Source organism: Melopsittacus undulatus, chromosome 1 (genome assembly GCF_012275295.1).
Source record: "Melopsittacus undulatus isolate bMelUnd1 chromosome 1, bMelUnd1.mat.Z, whole genome shotgun sequence".
Classification (NCBI taxonomy): Eukaryota; Metazoa; Chordata; class Aves; order Psittaciformes; family Psittaculidae; genus Melopsittacus; species Melopsittacus undulatus.
In genome coordinates, this window is record NC_047527.1 from 50,179,050 (window position 1) to 50,202,132 (window position 23,083).

General features: G+C 42.5%; 1 protein-coding gene across 1 annotated transcript in view; it reads left to right on the forward strand.

Moving 5' to 3' along the window:
* EMILIN2 (elastin microfibril interfacer 2) overlaps positions 1-21,271 on the forward strand; it is a 26,418-nt gene extending 5,147 nt beyond the window's left edge. The window contains exons 4-8 of the mRNA XM_034060253.1: positions 3-1,687; positions 8,387-8,725; positions 9,305-9,343; positions 15,566-15,700; positions 16,429-21,271. Of these exons, the coding sequence (XP_033916144.1) occupies positions 3-1,687; positions 8,387-8,725; positions 9,305-9,343; positions 15,566-15,700; positions 16,429-16,766 (2,536 nt within the window). The 3' untranslated portion in view covers positions 16,767-21,271. The remainder of the gene's footprint in view (positions 1-2; positions 1,688-8,386; positions 8,726-9,304; positions 9,344-15,565; positions 15,701-16,428) is intronic.
* The last annotated feature ends 1,812 nt before the right edge of the window (positions 21,272-23,083 follow it).

Below are 23,083 nucleotides of genomic sequence, written 5' to 3' on the forward strand. Positions count from 1 at the left end.
CCTGGACTGCTCAACAGTAAAGATCAGAAAGACCCTTTTATTGATTTTGAAATGGAAGATCTAAAGTCTGAGCTAGCTGATGTCAAAGAAGCCTTGAAGATGAGGAATGACAAGCTGGAAGAACTAAATGGAAAAGTAAAAGACTATGAAGGGCAACTAAAACAACTGCAGGAGGCAGCACAAGGACCTACAATAACAATGCCCAGTGATAACATATATCGGGAGTATATAGACTCCAAATTTGAGTCCCTCAGACAGGAACTACTGGACGGATTTGAAAAGAAAATGGCAGATCTGAAGAGCTCCTGTGAATACAAATTACAGGATATCCAGCAGCAGTGTGATGACAATGACAGTAACTGTGTAGGAATAATTGATGTTATAAAGGCAAAAGAGAATGACTTGAGGAAAGAAATAAATACTCTCCGAACTCAGCTTCCATCAAACAAGTCTAGTTGTTGCATGGAGGGTGAAAGGAATGACCTTGACCAAGAGATAAAGGATTTAGATAAAAAGATTGAGAGAGTTGCGGAAGCACACAGGATCTTGAATGTCCGAATAGATAATGAGATCAGTCGATTATCAACTCCAGATCTAGAAGACATGTTTGGTGAGAGGCTGCAGGAGCTGGATGCGAGGATGAATGTTACAGAGCGAAATGCTGAAGAGCATTGCTTTTATGTTGAGGAAACTCTCCGTGGTGCCATAGCTGCTGAAGTAGATGAATTGAGAGACTTGTTTGATCAAAAGCTGCGGGCACTAGAAGATAGGCTGGGGGGCACTATATTAGAGATTGCTAATACCACAGACCCAGATGGAATGTTTATTAATCCTGGGCCCATCTTGCCCAGTGATGAAGGATTTGCAAATAAACAATTTACAGAAGAAATCAATTTCCTGAAGAACAAACTCCTGTCACTTGAACACCTCTGTGGGCAGAAATGTCAGTCTGCACCACAGGGTATGGAGGACATTCAGAAAGAGCTAGAAAACTGTAATAACAAATACAATCACTTGCTTTCAAAAACAGATAATAACTCTGTTCTCCTGCAGTCTCTAAATAGCTCTCTTAATGAGAAACTTAACTTAATTAAGGGTAACCAACGTGACATCCAGAGAATGCAGAGAGACGTACGTGTATTCCGGTATAGTCTAAATGTCATGGATAAAGATATGAAAAATCTTCAGGATGGTTTGAGTAGCTGCAAGGAGCAGCTTCTGGGGGTCAATTCTACCTGTAGAAAAACACAGCGAGGTGTCTTCCGGAAAATCGATCAAATGCAGAGGACATTTGCAAATCAAACTGCTCACCCCAGTGATAACTGCTGTGGGGAAGTCAGAGAGAGACTAGAACAGTTGAATGACCATATCCTGAATGATCTTAGCAAGTGCAAAGAGAAGACCCAAGGTATCCAGGAGGGTGTTTCGGATGTTGAGAGCAGAGTCTCACATGTTGAAAAAGTCTGTGGCAAGCTGGACTCTGTCTCAGGTAGCTTGCAGAAGATAAAAGAAGGTCTGAATAAGCATGTGAGCAGCTTATGGAACTGCATCCGTGAAATGAATGAAACTATAGTGTCTCATTCCACTGATATTTCTGGCCTCAAAAATTCTGTACAACACTTTAATAGTCAGGTCTCCAAAATTACCACGGACATTGAAGGCGTGCTGAAATCTCAGTCTGACCCAAGTAAGTTTTTGCTCTTTTAAATGTTTTTTGATTGTTTGTTTTTCAACTGCCTGTCTTTTCTGAATCATTTAGAAGGGAACTAAGCAGGGAGGAAAAAATTAATATTACACAACTTTTACTTTGTTTTTACAGTGACTCTAATTTTGGCTCTTTGGTCTAGAACACTGTAGAGGGCTTTGGGTGCTTATAAAAGTATTCTCAAAAGAAAGAAGTCTTATATGCTTTCATGTTTACTTTGAGCCAGAATAAAGAGAATAGGAAAGCTAATATTACTGGATAGTGAGTTTGAAGTGTGTTTTAAGTATCTGTGGGTGTTATTCCAGTTAATTAGATTTAATTTTGTTTTGCTTTATTTTGTTGTATGATATTATTCTTGATTCCTCAGGGGAAATTGAAAAGTAAGTGGAGAAAACGGAAGTCAAAGGAATTCAATTTTTTTATAAGAAAGATTCTCTGTAAGCTGTATTCTTAGCATGAGTTAATGATTGTAATTTATCACCAACTCTTTGATTCAGGACTTCCACAAACAAGCTCCAGCCTATCCTGGTGTGGCAATAGAAGACTTCTCCTTCATAGTTCTCCCAGAAGTTTGCATTCCCATAATGTAGTTGGCAAGCTGGCAATAGGTGCACTCCCCAGCTGGCAGTGTTTTCACACCTCAGCACTTTTGTTTGTAGTCCAACATGTTAGCTCAAATCTACCTCCACAGGTGGCTTAAAGTTTGCATTACAGTAGCTGAGAGGCAAAGGCATTCCCTTTGGCTCGAGATGCTGTGAAACGGTAACCTCAACATGTTGGTGAACCTTGCCATGAAGGTTTAGAGACCTTGCCAAATGCCACTCAGATCCCTCTGAAGGAGGGTGTAGTTCTTGCAAGAACTCTGTAGTCCTTCCTCCAGATTTCAGCAAAGGGTTGTTTTTCTGAGAGAGTCAGTGTTTACAAAAGGAAGCTGAGTTCCTGTTTCTGTCAGCATGATGCAAAAACACAGGAATTGGAGACTATTTTGAAACTGCACTCTTCAGTTGGTTGATGTTTCTGGTTTTAATTTTGTGCACCTATGAGATAAATAAGAGGCCCATTTCTGCGGCTGGCCTTAAACCAGAAGAAGAGGTGCTGAGGGAAGAGGCTGTGGGCTTTTGCAGCTGGTGGTGGTTGGGGGAGATCAGATGCAGGACTGTGAGTGCTCTTGCTTGAATATACGAGTTGTGCTTCATGAAGTAGTTTCTTCAGTGAAGAATATTCTTCTTATTCTGAGGTGGAGACTGGAAAGCCTCTGATAGATGTGTTTCTTTTGAGTGTTCAATTATTTAAAACCAAATGTATTGCAGTAGTTTACACAAAAATCCCTCTGAGATGAGAAGCTTTTGTGTGAGATTAAAACCATAAATATTTCTCTTCCTTTAAAGGAAGAAGTGAAGGGGAATGGAGGGAGTCCATAATTCTCAGATAATTCACTCGGTGAAATCTTGACTTAAATTCAACAGTGTTAGGACCTTCACCGCTAGATCTTGCAGAAGCAGACCTGGTTGCTGTTAAAATGCAGTGTGATGTACCTGTGTAATCCTATTTCTCATCCATCTTGCCCAGAATAAATTTGCAGTAGGGACCAACATTGGAGAAAGTTGCAAGAAACACACAGTAATCTTTTGTGTGTTATTTAAGCACGTGTTCAAGCGGCCTCATGGGTGGTATTTTTCTGCCCTCTTACAATGTTGTAATGCATTAACAAGCATCAGCATGCCTGGGTTTCCATAAAACAACGCTGTTTCAGGGCAGAGCTATCAATCATAGAATCACAGAATAGTTAGAGTTGGAAAGGACCTTAAGATCATCTAGTTCTAACCCCCTGCCATGGGCAGGGACACCTCACACTAAACCATGTCACCCAAGGCTTCATCCAACCTTGAACACTGCCAGGGATGGAGCATTCACAACCTCCCTGGGCAACCCATTCCAGTACGTCACCACCCTCACAGGAAAGAATTTCTTCCTTATATCCAATTGAAACTTCCCCTGTTTAAGGGGAATTTAATTGAGAAACATAATTGAGGACACCAGAACTGCACACAATACTCCAAGTGAGGTCTCACGAGAGCAGAGTAGAGGGGCAGGATCACCTCCTTTGACCTGCTGGTCACTCTCCTCTTGATGCAACCCAGGATATGGTTGGCTTTCTGGGCTGTGAGTGCACACTGCTGGCTCATGTTCATTTTCTCATTGACCAACACCCCCAAGTCCTTCTGCACAGGACTGCCATGAATTTCCTTTTTGCCCAGCCTGTAGCTGTGCCTGGGATTGCTCCGACCACAACTGGGTGTTTAGAGCTTATGGAAGGATACTGCTGCTGGATCTGAGGAGTAGGCACTCTGAGCAAACCTCCCTATGATGGGGTGCATCTGGCCTCTGAAGGATTGGTGAAGCACACACTTCAGTCCCTAAATGTTCCCAATTAAAAAAACATTCTGTTGTACAGTCTAAGTAAGTTTTGATGGCTGGAGCTGCAGAGAGATTTTGGCAAAAGAGACTTTTTTGGAAGTAGTTTGGGAACCCAGTTATGTGAGTTCGGGTATGACTTTAACTGTTTACATATCTGTGATCTGCAGCATCATCACTGATACCAACATTTGAAAGGAAGACTGTCAGTCCTGGCCTTAGATCGGTGTAGAATTTCTTATTCACCATTTGCCAGTGTATCGTAGCATTCAGATGATGTCATTTGACCTTAGAAGGGCCGAAACAGAAACAAGCTGTTGCTAATAACAGTTGTAGAGGGCAGTAAGGCAAGGATATGTTGCAAAAAATATGATATAAAATCTTGTCAAGCAGTGTAAGCCCAGCCACTGTAAACCAGAGCAAAGTCAAATGACCCTGATCTTACGAATATGCCTGTGTTTTTTTTTTCCCAAATTTTTAATTAATGGGTTTCAAGTGCTTCTATCCAAAGTGACAAGCCAGGTTAGTGATTGATTGTATGTCAGATATGGACCCAGGGGCCAGAAATTTATTTGTCATAATTTCTGATGAAGAATAGTACAGCATCCTGCTATACACAGGGTGATGGTGGTGGCAGGTAGTGGTTTGCTCTAGGAGTGTAAGGAACCATGTGTATGCTTACCAAGGTAATGTAGTCCCGCAGCTCTTTGTCCATACTAGATGGTGACCAACTCCAGCTTCATGTCTTGTAGGATTAGTTGTTCTCACTGCACTCTACCTCCCTGCAGGTACGTTTGCTCTTCAAATGGCAAGAAACTTAAAGCCATGTTAGTTAGTGGTCTCTTTTAACTTACTGCCTATTCATACAGATTCATTAAGTTTTCCAGGAATCCCAGCTGTGGTCACGCAGCCAGATACCATGCTGGGAGTGCAGTTTGCTTTGGTTACCGTTATTTGACCTGAACTGCAGTTCTTCTGGGAATTGTGTCTATAGCTGGGCTTTGAAAGCAACAGCAAAATGTCGTCTGCTGAAGTTATGGCCTGAGAAACCAAATGTGTGCTCTGCATTACAACACTGCTAAAGGACAACATAAAACCTAGTGTTGTAGTGCAAATAGCCATAGTAAATCCCCTTAGGCTCCCTGTGAGCTTGTACTTTGTAACTTAATTGCCAAATCCTTTTGGTATCCATAAAATAATTCCAGTAAGGTCTGTTTGGCTTATTCTGAGTGCAGTGACAGATTCTTTTACTTGCTAGTTTGTTTTTTGCACTTCATTTCTATGTGTTCTGGGGGCTCTGGAGAGCATTGTTGTGGCAGGATGATACTAGAAACAAACACATCCTACCTGCCTCCTACATTCAGGTCACTGCTCGTAAGTCATTCCTCCTTCCTTGAGTAAATTTTCAGCTGAGGAGGGAAACCTTTCATTCTATTTCACTTGCGGATGGGCATCTGAGAGCAGAAGCTGTTGTGTGACATGGCAACCAAGTTGTCACACCAGTGATGACAACCAGAGCAGCCAGGACGCCACTGCTGAAGACAGTGTTACTGTTCTCAGCTGTGTAATGAGCTCAGCTGTGCTCTTTGCCTTCCCAGATAGTTGGGAAGATGACAGGGAATATTTCTGTTTTGCCTGTTGTTCAGCAAAGCTTAAGCAGGTCCAGCTAGATTCACTCCAGCCTTCATCAGGGCTTCATTTTCTCACTGCCTTGTGAATTGAAAACATGTGTGAATACAGCATCAGGATAAGGTGGCTCCAGTGTTATCGTGTTTGTCTAGTGATTTATCGGTGCTGTGTCTTGCTATGATGCATCCTCAGCAGAAGAGGCCAGAAAGGTTGGCAAAGATGGCAGGCCAGATGCCTCTCAATCCACACATATCTGATTGCTGGTACTTGAAGTTGAGCTTTAGGCAGCTGATTTTGGATTTAACTTTATGGATATGTAATTGGACAGTTCTGAATATTATAGTATTGATGTTGCATACAAGAAAGCGGTTTGCACAGGATATGGGATTTAAGCAGTTGTTTTTTGAAGGTTTAGAAAAGCAAGCAGAGCAATGTATTAATTTTCCCTGTGTCAGTCCAAGTCGTTGTCTTAATAAAGCTCAGCTTAATTGACTAGAGCAATGACAAGTACTCACATCCCAAGGTAAAGTGTTTTGTCAATTTATGTTTTGAATGAGGTTAATCTGAAGCTCTTAGTTGATGGTCTGAATCTATGCTGCTGTGGACAGAAGATGTCTCACCAAGTTAACAACTGTTAAATAATTCACTTTGATACTTTAAGTCTTTTAATTAATAAGATTTTTTTAATCCTGGGATTTTTATGAAGATAGCTGTAATCTGTATATAGTGAACATTTCGCTCCTTAGTTCTCTGCCTTGTGGATAGAGTTATGAAGCAAGCTACAGTGCAGCTTATCAGTGCATTGCTTGTGTTAGTTTTGACTCTCATGACAGTTAAAGTCAGCCAGCAAAGTTCAGGAAGACATTTTTTCTAGCAGGCATATCTAATAAATGAATGCAGGTGGTGTGAGGCTATGACTTCAGACAGCCTCTCTGGAAGGCTTATGTGGCCTTATTATGAGATGAAAACAAGGAATGAGATTCACAAGGGTAAAATGCAGGTGTTGAGTAGTCACGAAACAGCATGTGGGTTGCCAGCAACAGTGTCTATCCCCAGCCATGCATCATGGACAATACATGCATGACTTGGTTGTAGGCTCTAGCCCAAAGGTATGGGGTAGAGCACTCCTGGGTGTCCCCAGCTCTACAGCAGGGCTAGAGGAAGCCTTGCACCCTGTCTGTTGCTAGACACAGCCAGTCTGTTTAGCTCTACCCACACTGGCAAATTTACCTGGGATGATTTTGGACTGTGATGAATTGAAGCGTTTATTTTGACCACTGAGGCCTCAGAGCTGTGGTCTTCACTGTGGACCATTGCAAGCATCTCTGGTGTGATGAGTTGCATCAGATAAATTTGCAAGGGGATGTTTGTCCATTCCCGCAGAAACTCCTTTCCATCCCTGCACCTCAAGCTGTAGTCTCAAAATGCAGCCACAATAACCAATGCTAACGTTTGATTTAGAATGAAATTCTAATTATTCTGTGTAAAAGCTGACATGGCATCTGAAATGACAGATTACTCTGTAAATGTGTGGATTGCTGAAATCTACACATTTGTGCATGCCTATTCTTAGTGTAATTCAACTTCATTCTTGCAAGGACATTGCATCCTTATAAGTCATATAAGACTTCAGTTTTATAAATAAGTTGTAATTCCTATAAAGGGCTTAGAACTGGAGCAGATACACAAAAGTAACTATGTCAGCACTGTTAAATCCTGATGTCATACATGTTGGCTGCTCTACTGGAAACGTCTTTTAATGGTATCTCTTCTCTTTAAACAATAATGGCTTTTCTGGTGGATTATATTGTAGGGTTCTGCCTTTATTGTCAGAAAATATTAGTAATGGGAATACTTGGAATTAGAAGTTTATTGGTTTTCAAAGTAGGGGAAAAAATACGTTAAGTCACTGTTCATTTACTCAATTTTTTTTTCTGTGGATATGTTTCTTTATGGTAGTGCTAAAGGGTCAGCTTTGTGCTAAGTGTTGTGTGAGTACAGAGTCAAAAGTAGGTGCGATGGGTGGGAGGGGTTCAGGAACACTGAAGCGAAGGTAGGGAGAGAACATGCAATGGAGATGAAGGCAGCAGAGGGAATAGGCAGGATACAAGGCCTGCTTGGTGCAGCAAGTCAAAGCTGAACTAGCAGATGAATGTTCACAGTTATTAGACTTAGGCCAGGTTATTTTTCAAGGCCAGATTGTACAGAGCCTTGGATGACATGGTCTAGTGTGAGGTGTCCGTGCCCATGGCAGGGGATCTGGAACTAGATGATATTAAGGTCCTTTCCAACCCTAACAGTTGTATGATTCTAGGACTCTATGACTGCTCCTTGTCCCGTCTCCAGGCTGTCTTCATTGCTTTTCCTGTGTCACGGGTTGGGAAAGAGGGGAGTCTGTAGTACTGCAGATGTGGAAAGGGGTTTTGCCTCTGCAGTCTTGGGTCTGAGGGAAAAGGTGGCCTCGAATTGAGTCCTGTTTTATTTTGAAGTTGTTTTTTGTTTGGGTTTTGTTTTCTTTTTTGTTTGTTTTTTTGCTTGCTTGTTTGTTGGTTGCTCTTTTTCCAAAAATAAGCAATTTAAAATACTATTTTAGATGAATAATTCTGCATCTTCCTTTCTGCTTTCATCATTTCAAAGGGCGATCAGAAGTACCACGGCAGCCATTGCCACCAAGACCACCCCTGCAGCCCCAGCCTGGCATATCCTTGCTGCCATCAAGGCCAAGGATACAAATACAACCCCCACGACAGAGGACCCCCCTCCTGCCACCACAGCCGAGACCTCCTCCACGCCCAGCACTGCCAGGGTCAGGAGTTGTGCCATTTCTGCCTGGAACAACGGGGATCATCCTGGAGACTGGAGAGGCAGGGCCTCCTGGCACCGTTTTAATGTCAGGAAGAGGGCGGCTTAGAAATGTGGATGGTCAGGCTGGGCAAAGTACTATGCCCATTGCTGAAGGGTATGCTGGAGCACCAGGTGAGAGAACCAAACTGACAGTGAATCATTCCCATTTAAGTGCAATGGACAAGCCAGGTCTTGTTAAAAGGGTGACACCGAGATCTGTTGTGTTTCACCAGCCACCTTTCAGCCTTTAGTGGATGTCCATTATAGCTGTTGCAGTTGGGAATGGGCTTACGGCAGAGATACTGTGAACAGGTCTTTGCAGCCCCCAGCTGGCTACAGAAGTAAGGAGAACAGATTCAGGGCCACTTCTGTTGCCTTTGCCAACGCTGCATAAAGCATGAGGTCAACAGGACTAATGTAAAATCATTGGTAACTACAGCGGCTTTGCCACTAGGGGAATTTAAATGTTTTTTTTTCTTGCCATAGTGCATAGTGATTTAGTACAGTGTAGTAGGAATTTGGTTTTCGTTACCATGACCACTCCCATTTAATGATAATTGAGTATTGCATAAGAGATGCTGTTTGGTAGCTGTTTCAGTAGGTTGCTGGTAGGTAACAAAGGATGCTTTTTGGAAGACTGTGTTGGTATTTTGTGATAATGTATTCCATTACATTACATACTGTGTCACACACACTACTTTTCATTTGTAGGATATCCAAAGTTATCTCCTGCTACCACGGAGTCACAAGGTAAGGCAGTTGTTTCCTAGAAATTCTTTACACAGGTACTTAATGTTTATTTCAGTCCCTGGGAGGTCATGGTTGAGACAACGTTAATTGTTAGTATTTAAGTTTAGCACTGAGGAAAATACGTCACATTTTTGCTATACCTAAGCGTTTAAACATTCTGCATCCTTGCAAGATAAAGAGGTTTTGGAAAATAATTCATTTGGGTTATTGTTACTTCAGTGGGTTTTTTTTTAAATTCAGCGGGTTTCTATGTCCTAGTAAATGTCAGTGCTGACCTTTTTATTTTCCTTTTAAATGTTAAAATATATATTTATTTCTGACCATTTTAATATTTCTTTAATAAGAATAAAGCCAAGACTAAGATCTTGAAGCATTGCTAATATCTGAGCTAGTGCATATGCTCGTTCTCCTTGTGGGATAGTTTCTGTCTTTGTTAGAGTCATGAGGTCTTGTGTTCCTGACTTCTGGGAAAGCAAGAGTGCTGCTACAGACAGCCACAACTTAAAAAAGGTTCAAAATGCAGTTTCCCTACTTTGGTGTTTAATTTTTTTTTTTATAACTGTTAATTATAAATAAGCTCATTTATGGATTTGTATGATAAACAGGTATAAATCTTTTATGGGACATGCTAGTTGGCCTTGATAAATGTGTTGGTTGGGTGCTGCCTGCCCTACAACCTCGTACTCAAGATACTATCTGGTGTCCTGGATCAAAGTGAATATTGCCACACCCTCTTCAAAAAGAATGACTTCATCTAAATTTGTTTGAGGAAATGTGAGAAATAGATGAAAATAAAACATTAGGGCTTTATGGCATCCAAAATCCTACCCTTGGGTGAAATCACAGATACACATCATAAAGATTGGTCCGGGTACTGACAAAAAGATTTGTAAAGATTTGACACTGAAATCCTGATATTTATACTTTCTAATTAAAAGTCAGTCATAGCCTTAAAGCAATCTTTTTTGCATTTGGTGGTAAGAACAAGCAGCAATAGGTGAGGCTTCTGGAAGAGGATAAGAAGTAAAGAAATGTTTATCTTGATGCCAGCATAGCCAATATCAATGTCTAGATTTCTGTGATAAATGGATTTCCTGGGGGTTTTCTTCCACTTTGTACAATCTGTGCCATTCATAGACAGCAGTATTTTAATCAGTTTATGCTAAAACTCTGTGAAACGGTAGGTGGATGTTAAGTGTTGAAAAGGCAGGGTTTGGCAGGCAGAGTGCCGGTTGCTGCTTGGTGGAACACGTTGTAAGTAATGTTATCACCTGGGATCCAGAGAGAGCTGGGCTTGACCAAGTTGTTCCTTTTTCTGATCTCTGCCCCAGAGGACCCATCTAAATATAAGATATACCTTCTGATTGCCTTCTGATCTGTCCTTTAACTTCCCCCAAAATGCCTTGCAAACCCCAGTGGTAGGTAGTCATAGAAAACAGGGAGGTAAGGATGGTGCAGGTAGCTACTGGACTTCCTGTGGAGTTAGAGCATTTATATCCACAGTCCCTAATCATAGAATCATAGAATAGTTAGGGTTGGATAAGCAGCAAAGAAAGAGCATTCTGAGGCAGCATTCAGGGGTTAACAGTGTTGAGGTGGAAGTGAACAGCTGGGGAAAGCAAGATTTTTGGCTTATTGGAGGAAGAACTTAATGCTTGAATAAGGCATCAAGGAATCCTTAATATCTAATTTGTGCAAGACCACAGTTCATGATGTTTTTGCCAGTCTTCACTCAGTGCATTTTGTAGTGCTGAAATTCAAATTTGAAAGAAGATCAGAGCTTCCTGTATGATAGTTCCTAAAATAAGCAGCTTGTACTATTAAATTGGCCTTCTGAGTACTTCCTTTCACTTCTGTTTCTGAATAACTTCTGTTACATAAAAAGCACTGCTCAGGAAGAAGCTGAGGGCTCCAACTCTCCTCTGGGATTAAACTACCCCACTTCAGTGCTCTTCTTGAATGCTGAGGCGCAGTTTGCATACTTTAAATAGTATTTCTTGAGATTTTCAGATGCATTAGCTATCTGTTTGCATGCATCTCACTAATATAATGTGGTATGGTAAAGATTTTTGAGGACCTAACAAGTATTAGTGAGAGAGTATAAGGTACAGTATTGCATATAAGCTTTAGTTTTACAGGCAGGGAGTTTATGAAAAAGGTGAGTTAAGTGTTAGAACCTCAGTGCATCCAACTAATCCCTTTTAATACAAAAAGAGTTGAACCATTTATTATTTAAAGAAACAGCAGGAAATGTTTTTGAAGTATGGTGGTTTTACAGTTATGAGAATTTCTGTTTGCCGAAGCTAAGAAAATTGCGGAGGCAAAAGTAGTGAATTGGCTGATGAACTGGTGTAGGAACTGATGAGAAAATGCTTGTAAAATCCCAGGTCACACAAATAGGCAAGGACAGAGCCAAGAAGAGGATTTGGATGTTCTGATTAGCATACAGAGGGTCACAGTGAAAAAAAAATCACTGAAAGCACAAACTGCTTTTCTGCCCTTCCTGTTCATCCTGCCTTCAGTGTTGCTTGTGTCCTTAACCCTGCAGCTTCAGCGGAGGCTGTTGCAGCTCTCTAAAAGAAAACTCTTTGTACAGTGTAGTAAAGAAAACGGCTCATCTAGTGAGTCCTACTGCTGTGTGAATGCTGCTGCATGTATCTATGCAGGAAAGGGCTAATTTAGTCTTTTTTAATTCCTTGTCTGATACTAACCATCTTTACTTTTTCCATGTGACTCCAGGCAGCAAGCATAGAGGACGTTTCAAATATAAAGGCACAATATTATTTTAACGTAAGATTTATGTTGTTGTAGGTGGTCTTTGATTTGAAGAAAGAGATTACTGAATACATAAATTACTTTGTTGTGTTTGTGACAGGTTCTGCTCATGTTTAGCTCTTTCTTTTAATCATTGGACAGGAACCGGTATTCTCATTAGTAACATCAGTGGTCTAGCATAGGGGAAAGCATGTTTGCTGACTCTGAGGTAAAGAACATGTTGCACCAGCGGTTGTGCTTAGCTGCTGCTTGCGTGAAAGAACTGCACAATTCTGTGTGCTGAAGGATATGGTAGAAGGTGGATGGTTGTGTAAGCAGCATTAGATGAGTGCTGGGAAAAACCTTTTCTTGCTGAAATCTGGGAAGTAGGTGTTGTTACAGCAGAAAGAGCTGTTACTAACAGACTCAGGAGAAAAGTAGTTGTGTCTTGCTAATGCACTGAGTGAGTTATCATTGGCATCAAAAACACTGTGAGCAGAGTAGAGATAATGGGCCCAGTTTCACTGAGCACTGGCTAATGGAAATTAGTGTGGCACTGTGCTGCTCTGCTGCTCTGCATGGCCTTCCCATAAGCAGAGAGAATGGAAATGGGATGTTAGGTTCAAAATGAAGAGTTTAAAACAAACAAACAAAAAAACCGAACAACCCCCCTCCCCCTCCCAAAACCAGGAAAAGGGAGCAGGAGGTGATAAATTGCTGATATTTTGTCCCCTTTAGCTTGACTGAAATGATGCACTTTGCCCTCATTTAAATTTAGGAGTATTGGCCAAGCAGAGGAAATCTGACATATCATACCTACTCCTGCTATGTGCAAGGAGTCATAAGTGCATACTGACAAATGAATTATGTATTTATGGTCTCTCTGCTGTGTAGATTCTTGAAGAGTCCTCATTCCAGTTGCTGTGCAGTTGTCAGCAGCACCATCACACTGTTATTTTTTTCTCCTTTCATCTTGATAGAAAATGCCTGTGCTGTGCACTGTTCTGTTTTGGTTAGGATTTGTTTTTCTTCTTCTTTCTCTCCTTCTGGCCCTTGGGCTCTGTGGGAGGCATGAACTGTACTGGGAAGTTAAAAGGGAGGTAGAGAACCAGAAATACAGCTAGCAGATGGGTGAAAGTAAATGTAACCTAACAAAGCCCACCCATGTTATCTTCTCTGGTCTTTTGATCCCCCAGAATGCATTACATTAGCTTAGATTGCCATGAACAGGCATACCTGCTCCTGCTGGCATATATATAAATATATCTCAAGAGAAACCTTCTTGAATACATCTAAAGTCCAAGAGTTTTTTTCCTCCCCAGAAGCTGTAAAACTGTGGTTGAATCTGCTGTTAAACCTTTTGTCTGCCCAGCAGTTTCTTCATCAGAGCTGTGCATGTGGTTCCCAGCTTTTAAGTGCTTTAAAACTTCTTCCTGATTTTTATAATTCCATGACATTTAACCACTTAAGTGAAGTTTCCAAGCCTGGACCTTGCCTAGAGAAGCTGAACTTTGATGTTCTTGAAGTGTTTGCAAGTGAAGACATGTAAGACAAGGTAGTTCACTTCTCTGTAAGGCTCTACAAAAGCACTGCTTAGAGCTGTTGGTAGCACTTGTGAAAGCTTTAAACTGGCACAGTTCCAGCTGGGGGCAGAGAAGAGGGTAAGAGAACATAGACACATCTTTACTGGGCCTTCTTACATTGCCCATTGAACTGATCAGAATACTTGGACAGGTTTAAGATTTCTCCTTTGAACAAACCCAGCTGGTGTGCTAAACTAGGCTGTTGATCTGAAGCCATTTTGGCAGCAAACTCTAATAACTGTTCTAACAATTAGTGCAGGAAAATCTTGAAGGAAGCCAGGGCAAGCCAGCGGAGGAGTCGTTCCCTTGTTCAGATGACACCAAACCAGGCAGAACTGGAGTTACTCCAAACGGAGAGGACAGTGTTTCTGAGCAGGCAGCAAACAGTCTGTGTCATCTGTGCAGTACAACTGCAGGGGAGAGAAACCAACAAAAAGTTAGTTGAGTGCATTTTCAGTTGATTTGAATCTCAGAATAGGCAACGAATACAAAGAAATGCTTTCTGTAAGTAGTGTGGTGTTAAAGTAATGGAGCTTTACAGAAGCTTCTTAAGTAGACTTCCTGCAACTAATTTTGGTCCTTTCAAATCAACTCATCTTAACCTATGAGAGCCCCTGCAGGCACACTTGCAGGTAGGCGTAATGAAAGAGGGCTTCTGTCTCTTTTCAGAGCGTGAGACAGAATACTGAATAAAGAGATTTCCAAAGATATGCGAGACAGCTGGTTACCAGCCCCTCAGGGAAGTCAAGGTAGTTGTTTGCCATTTCTGAAGTTGCAGGCATATCTTCACCTTGCCTTACCCTCCCACCCCCAATGCCAAGTTATTCAGACAAAAAAGGATAGCAGAGCATTTGCATATTCACATTTTAGATGTTTTGTCACTTTTTAACTTCAATTTTTAAATGATACAATCTTAATCGAACATTGGTTGCTGATGGGCATCTCAGATTGAGAGCACAGAGAAGATACAGATCCTAACTTGAGCAGCACAGAACAGAAAGAGCAACCGAGGGCAACTTTAAGTGCATTTGTTTTTTGCCTAATTACCCAAACAAAGCAACTATAGTTGACTGCTTCTAGCAGTGTGTCCTACTTTAGGGGAAATGTTTAGAGGGAAAGGAGCTAAAGTGGAACAAGTAAGTTAAGTGGTCAATCACCAAATGCCATTAAGCCAGTCTGTTAAATGTAAAAATCTGTCTCAATTGTCCAAATTGTATTTCATCTAGCAGCAGTGTTTAGGTAGCAAGCAAGTAGCCACTATAAAATACTGAAGTGACTGATCTGCTGAGGAAAGAAAAACTGGGATGAAAAGTCCTCCAAAAGAGAAGTGCTGGAGAGAGAGAAAAGCCCCACTGATGGTTCTCTTTGCTATAATACCAAAGTTTTTCTTCTTGTAGCTATTTTCACTACACTTCAGCAGAGAAGGTGAGAGATCTAAGCTGTGTGCAGCTTCTTGGCATGACTAGGAAAGTTGGCATGAACTATACATCTTTAGCACTCTTGTTGTCATTGTGATAGTGATGTCCAAGGGCAGCCTCGATCCTGAAGAAGGTCCATGGCAGAAGCATTGCTGAACTGAGAGGTGGCAGGATTTCCACTGCCAGCATTTACAAGCCATGTACCTTTTCCTTAGAAGATAAAAATAACCCAACCCAAAACCAGGGATGCTGTGACCAAGGCAGGGTGCTTAGTAAACTTTATGGTGAGACACCTGGGACCTGGGCCAGCAGTTCGTATTCTGCTAATTCTGGCATCCATCAAGTGACAGGATTTATCCAAGTGGAGTATATGCAGGAACAGAGACACAGTGGATTATAAACCATCACAGGGTGAGGCTATGTTGTCATTCTGATGTGACTCTGACTCATATTGTTACCCATTTTAGGACCTGCTGCCGCTGCGGCCTCTCTGGTGTCATTTTCTGCTGGGCTCACACAGAAGCCTTTCTCCAGTGATGTTGGCGTGGTTCACTTTAACAAAGTGCTTGTGAATGACGGGGACTATTACAACCCTAATACAGGTAACAACCAAAGAATGGACCCACAGAGATGCCAGACAGGCAGTAGCGTGGGTTACCAGTGTTTGGTGCTATCTCAGGCCTTGCTGGCACATTGAACAAACAAAATAAGTTAATCTAAACCTGGAATAAAAGCTTCCTATGGATGTGAACAGGCACACACACTTTGCCACTCTGATTTTCTGCAGCTGTCTGGTAATTTTGAGGCCCACTCACCACTGTGTCAGGTCTGCCAGCACAGCTGGTTTTGCTCCTCACCCACCTCAGGCTGGCTGAGAGCAGGTAGTAGAGGTGAGGTTCCTTGCTAACCCACTTCACTGCAGCCCAGCCAGATGGGTTCACCCAGGAAGACGCATGCAATACATACTGCCTCCCCAGTAGCAGTACCTGTGGGTTGCCCCCTCCTCAGGCAAGGGTCCTGTCACTCAAGGGTGTTAGGTGTGCCTTAACCTATTGGGGACTGGCACAGCATGTGGGTGCCTCTCACCTCATCACCCAGCTCTGAGTCATGGTGGCTGCTTAGCCCAGGAGGTTCTGAAGGACTTGTGGGCTGTAGTATAAAAGCAGTAACCCTTTGTCTTCATGACTGCTGTCAGTTGGTCTGCAGTCCAGGCTGACCATGTCACAGTTTTGTCATAGCAAAGGGTAACCCCATGTCATTTTATGTTTGTCATTGTACTTGGAGTGATTAGGTCTCTCCATTCTGAATAACTCTGAGAACTCTTCTGCAGGTATTTTCACATCGCCATATGAAGGACGCTACCTGATCACTGCTGTGCTGGCCCCAGAGAGGGATGAGTATGTAGAAGCAGTGCTGTCTGTCTCCAATGCAAGCGTAGCTCAGCTCCACACCGCTGGGTACAGAAGGGAACTGTTGGAGTATCACAAACCCTACTCAGGGAAACAGACCTGTGGTGGTCCTGGGACGTTCCACCTTGTTCTTCACCTCAAAGCAGGAGATGAAGTAAATGTCGTCGTAACGGGAGGCAAACTGGCCTACACAGACTCTGACGAAATGTACTCCACGTTTAGTGGAGTTCTCCTTTATCCTTCCATTTCTCATGTTTAGGTTTACCTTGAACAGGAGAGAAGGGTAAGATATTCAGACGAAATTAAGTGTAATAAAATTCAAAGCTTTAATATATTCAGTTTATATATTTGATTTCAGTGATGGGTTTATAGTCTATACTGAGACCTCTTCCTTGTCCTGTTTCCAGATGTAGCTACAAAAGACATGTTTCTGTAGCTAAACTAATTCATTCCCAAGTTCTTGTTTACCTGCACAAACAGAACAACTGTTTAAACAACAAATACGTTCTCGATAGATACTTCTCCACTGTGCTCTTGCTATTCTTTATTAAATTGTCTTTGCAGTGCTGTCCCTAGTTTTTCAAACTGTCCCTAGTTTATCAAAGTTTACATCTGAAGTTTACAATTGTGGTTGGCTATTTTTATGTTTTCAGTAAAGCAGAACCAGGAAAGTGAAATTTTATTGGACATGGTCAATAACTTTTTGTGTTAAGACTACATTGGGTCAAGTGCTTTCTTACAAACAGTTTGTTCAATGCAGATGCTAACTATGATGGTGCCAAGCAAAAGGACACTCCCCTGCGTCAGGTTTCTTTTTCCTTTAAGGCCCGAACACAGTGCTTAAGAGACAGGTGACTCATTCCAGTTAAGTGGAACCAGCTGTGCAGGGAGAAACTTGCCGGGCCTCAGATTTCCACTTGCTTTTCTACAGCAGATATGAGCATAAGGTGCAGGTGCTACTACTGAAAAGTTTAGAACAGTTATTTTCAATGGATATAGTAAGAGAGATGATCAGTTAAACGTGGTGCTTTTGAGATTAAAGCTTGCTGCTTGAAATTAATCAAACAGGTCAGAAGAAAATGAATTGTCTGCTTAGCTAGAAAAATGAAAAGTTTAAAAACTTTGTTTCTGGCACTCTTACAGTATTTGCATTAGAAAGCAAGTTTTCTTCTTTGTAAAAGGCAGAGAAAAAATTGTTGATAGAGTAAAACAGTCTTATTGTCAAATGCACAAACCAGCTATCTGCACCGAGTTTTCGCTCTAGCTTCCTGCATTATGCTTTTGACTGAGGTTTGTTTTAACACTCCGCATCTGTTTATATGGATGAAGCAACTTTCTTAGTTAAAACAGTTAAATAAATTTGGGGCAATAGTATTTTACTTCTCATACTGGCTGCTTCTCTGTGGAGATAACAAAAGTGATGGTTTGGCTCTTTTGAGTTAGCATTCAATTTCTTTTGTGGCTGAAAAATCTGGCTGTGCTTTACTGAGAGCAAGACTGTTCTTTTGTCACCTATATATGTATATAAACTGATGTTCTTAATAGTCTATTCAAGCTGCATAGAGTTGTATTTATCATAGAGGTTTGTGTAATATATTTTCCTTCCTACAAATGCAGAACAGCTTTTTATAAGTATAGCCTCAGAACAAACAATTCTTTCAGGTGAAGGAAGAACTCCCTGTGCAGCACAGAATGTTTAGCTGGAGCTCTTCCCATCTGAGGAGGTCAGATGAAAACTTAGCCTTGGTTGCATAAGTTTGGAACTGATACTCCCCAATTACTCTGTTTCCAGGCGATGAGATGGGGCCTTCCCACAACAAACTGTCACATCCTGGAAGCTGAGCTGCTTTGGGGAAAAGCAGGCAGAAAAAGCTTTCTCTCCACAGAGGAACTCTGAATCAGTCCCTTACAGCTGGGATTGCACTGGAGGAGCTGTGAACACAGGAGGGAAGTTAAGTGGGGTTTTAGTTTAGGGTCTCTTGGCACCTGATTTTCAGAAATGACGGTGTTACTAAGAAGCAGAGGGTAGGACTGGATATATTTTGTCACAGGAAGGCTGTTTCTATGAGAGTAGCCAAAGCTGTATGCTGAGCTTACACTTCACAGCATGATAAAGGGAGAAACAAGCCCCAGCTCATTTCCCTTCACATTTGTCTTGACCTGCGCTGGAGCATGAGGCATTAGCATGCAGTTAGCAGCCGCGTGCTTGTTCAAGGGGGGCACAGGGGTTCTTTGTCTTAAATCAACAGCCCCTTTCTGTCTCATGCCCTTCTAGGTCTCAAATTTGAAGGGAAATACAGGAAGGATTGTTTTCTGTGTTTTCAAAAGGCAATTCCATCAACCACTTTTTAAAAAGCAGAACTTGTAATGTACAAAAGCTGGAGAGGCACTTCTCCTTTTAGGCTGTTTTTCCACTCTCCTCAGGAAAGCTGTGTTCTCTAAGAAGTTGGCTCTGGAGTGCATATGACTCAAGTATTGTTAGATTATTGTTGCCTGTTCTAAAAATGACTCATGGAAACAAACAAAATGAGCTGAGCGCTGAGGGAGACCCAGCTGGCAAACACAACCCTTTTTTTCTTTTCCTTCTCCCTCCCTCCAAATGAGGCATTTTTAAGAATGAATTTTTAATGCTGATGCTGAAATTATTTCAGCCCTCATAATGGGGCGTAACTGGTCTTTGTACACAGGTATAAACTATGTTACAGCAGCCATGTATTTTGAGGACAACTTTTAGAGCTTTGAAGGATAGTTTCCTATCTGCCATCTCTAGCAGCAGAGTGGCTAATGCTATGACCTTCTACAGGGTAACTCTGTCTCAGATTCCTGCCTTTGTTGAGGGAGACCTGACCCTTAATTTCCACTTCTTGGTAATTGCTGTAATCAGGATTAGTGGCTCAGTTCTCCTGATGAGGTTATTTTTCCTGGATGTTACAAGGTGGAATATTCACCCAGCTGGAAAGAGGGCAGTACTGTGGCCCATGAACAGCAAAGGGAGGGGGGAACCTGAGTTCTGGTCTCTGCTCCAGTGAATGCTTGGATAAAACATCATTAAAGCAGCAACTGGAAGGGATGGAAGCACACCCTGAAGCCTGCTGAAGGTTTGCTCCATACAGAACAGCCCAGCTTCACAGGAGGAAGCAAAGCCCTGCTCCAGGGCACCCAGAACCCACTGATGGAGCATTTACATCTTCAGTGAGAATCTGCAACAGAACAAGGAAATACATGCACTGAAGGAACATTTCACACTGGGCTAATGCTTTGACTGCCACATCCAAGAGCATCCACAAGCTCAAATAGCATCTGTTAACCGAAAAACCTTAAAAAAAACAAATAATCCTGCAGGTGGGAGCTGGAAGGCAGGTATGCTGCCTGGTTATAAATCATGGTGCTGCCTTTTAGATCAGCTTTGTAGGTACCTTTGTGATGCAGTTTATGAGGACTGCAAGACTCCAAGGCAAAACAGTATCTGTTGTGCCAGGTGCTTCCCCCTTGACATTGAAATGGGAAGAAAACTGAACAGTGCCAGTACCAAAACAAGCAGATTCCCCAAGAAAACATCACATGTGAGACAGATAGATAGGTAAATGCCCATTGCCAGGTCTCTGGCACCAGAACATCTTAAGGCACACCAGCACGCTGACAAGCCTAAGAGGCTCTGCTCTGGCCAAAAGTGTCTCCTACAGCAGCCATAAAGAAATGCAACAATGTCAAATATAGAACAATCATCTCCTAAGCACAGTTTGGAGCAAAGCAGGAATGCCAAATGTGTAAAAAACCTACCTCATTATTTAATTTGCTGTTAGGACTTCAGACACAGCAGAAAGATTTCCATATTGACCATGCCAAGCAATAGGGGTTTTCTGTGATATCCCACCATGTATCTTTTTGGAGCACACCAGGTTACCTGCAGCAGCTTTGTGCAGTTCTGCTGAGAGACTCTAGCCAGGACAGTGAGGCCAACCAGCCAGCTGAGTGAAGTAGTCAAGAAAATAGAGTGAGCTATAAGTGGAAAGCACAGGAAGGCAACTTGAAACAAAATGCACATCACCACCCCAGGCGGCTTTAAAATGCACTGGGAATGCATGGAAAAGGGCTCTCTGGCTGCAGCCAGAAGCTTCAAATCAGGATTAAACTGTCTCCTAAGGACACATTGTGCATTTGGACAAGTGAGTTTTAGCTGCTGAGTAAATAAATCAGTCTTTATGTTACAGCCCAGTAGTGGATATAGATCCATTTCACCAAACCTACAAATCCAGTTACCATCTTGGCTTGAGTTGGAAGGACTATGTGCTCCTCTGAGACCTGAGGAGCAGAAACACCTCAACTGCCAGTTGCTCCCAGGTATCAGCATAGAGTTTCAACAGTCAGGTTACCAGGAATACCTGGGGGCTGTGCCCCCTGTCATCACAAGACAGACTTGTGCTCGAGCCAGCACCAATCCTCCTGTGACTGACCCCGCAGACGAGACAAGACGTGGAACAAAAGCTCTGCTGATTCTTTGTATACAAGAGACTTCAAAGAACATCTTGTAGCATGTTACTACATAGGCAGGTTGTGGTATTTATCCATTTTGCTGTATGGTTTGTGAAAAAAAAAGGAACATTAATTTTTCAGCAAAAAAGAATAGTGCATTTGACAGTATGCTTTATATGACCATGTGTATACATATATTCATGTATATATAAGAGAATATCCAGGAACATGAAGAAAACGGTGTGATGGAAAACTGCAGATATGTCCAAATAAAGCCTGCCTCTTCCGTGATGTGTTGATGCTCTTTTGCTTTCCAGTGAACAGAGCAGCAAAAATTTTTGCTCTCTCCACCACCTTTAAAAAAGTCAAACTGGCTTCTGTCTAGCTTGCAAGTGTATTTTAAGTGTTGATTGAGTCTCAAGCACTGTTATCTAGGCTTTGTGGCACATACAAGTTCTGTCAACACAGTTCTTGCCCATTTTAGTTGCTCATTCGGTGCCCCAATTCCCGACATATAGAATTGGAAGATTTTCAGTTGGAAGGGCCCTAAAATGATGATCTAGTAAAACTGCCTGGCCACCTCAGGGCTGACCACAAGTTAAAGCAAGCTGTTAAAGGGCATTGTCCCAGTGCCTGTTAAACACTGACAGGTTTGGACGTCGACCACCTCTCTGTTTCAACACCCTCTACATAAAGAAATGCTTTCTAATATCCAGTCTGAACCTTCCCTGGCACAGCTCTGGGACAAGTGAGGGCTTTGTTAGGGAGGGAGGGATCAGCACCTCATCTCCACTTCCCCTCCTCAAGAACCTATACAGAGCAATGAGGTCTCCCTCAGCCTCCTTTTCCCCAAGCTAGACAAGCCAAAGTCCTCAGCCACTCCTCACAGGACATTCCTTCCTGTCCTTTCACCAGGTTTATTGCCCTCCTCTGGACACATCTGGGACCTTCACATCCTTAAACTGGGCCCCCGCATTGCACACAGCACTCGAGGTGAGGCCCCACCAGCACTGAGTACAGTAGGACAATCATCTCTATTGACTGGCTGGTGACACTGTGGGTTCTGCTGCACCCCAGGGTGCAGTTTGCCATCTGGGCTGCCAGGGCTCACTGCTGACTCCTATTGATCCTGCTGCCAACCAGCACCCCAATGTCCCTTTCTGCAGGGCAGCTCACCAGCCATTCCTCTCTCCATCTACACTTGTGCCCACCATAATTCCACACCAGGCACAGAAACTGGCATTTGGACTTGTTAAATGTCATCCCATTAATCACTGCCCAATGCTCCAATCTATCTAGATCTCTCTGCAAGGCCTCCAGTCCCTCAAGAGAGGCGATTGCAACTCTTAGTTTGGTATGGTCAGTGAACTTGCTAATGGTGCATTCAACTCCTGCATCTAGGTCACTGATAGTGACCAGGACTGGCCCCAGGATTGCACCCTGAGGAACACCACTGCTGCCTGCTCACCAGCCCCATTCACCACAACCCTTTGAGCTCTGCCCTTCTGAACAGCTTGGACCATGTTCCTTATTCTGACCAAAACATGTACACATCAAGTACCATCAGAAGTGGGTAACAAGATTACCGAACAGCAACCTAGGAAAGAGAAGGAAAAGATGGCAGGGGAAGACTGGAGAATTACTAGGAAGAAAACACCATGTGGCCCAGGTCTCAGTGCTATAGGGTTAAAAGACTGGTAACCACCCAGTTGTTAAAGCTGAATTCAGATTAATTCAGTCTAAATGTGAATGTTTAGCCAGAACTGTACCTACCTGGCATGCTTCCTTACAAGCCAAAGGCTTCTGTAGCACTCCCAAGACAGTGGCTTACCATTGCTTGTAATTCTCCCAGTGCACAGTTAATTATGCCCGGTTCAAACACTATATACAAAAGCCATTAATGCAAGCCCTCAGTCTCATGCAGTTCAATATCTGTTCTCCCACCAAGTCCAGCTGCTGCCACAGCCATTTGGCAACCACATCAGCCATGAAGAAAACCACCACACTGGGTTACAGCGCTGGAATCTTCATGATGTTCCTTGCTCCAATCCCAAGAGGGGTCTTGGGCATCTCTAGTGTGGGGCAGAAACGTCAGTGTGCTTT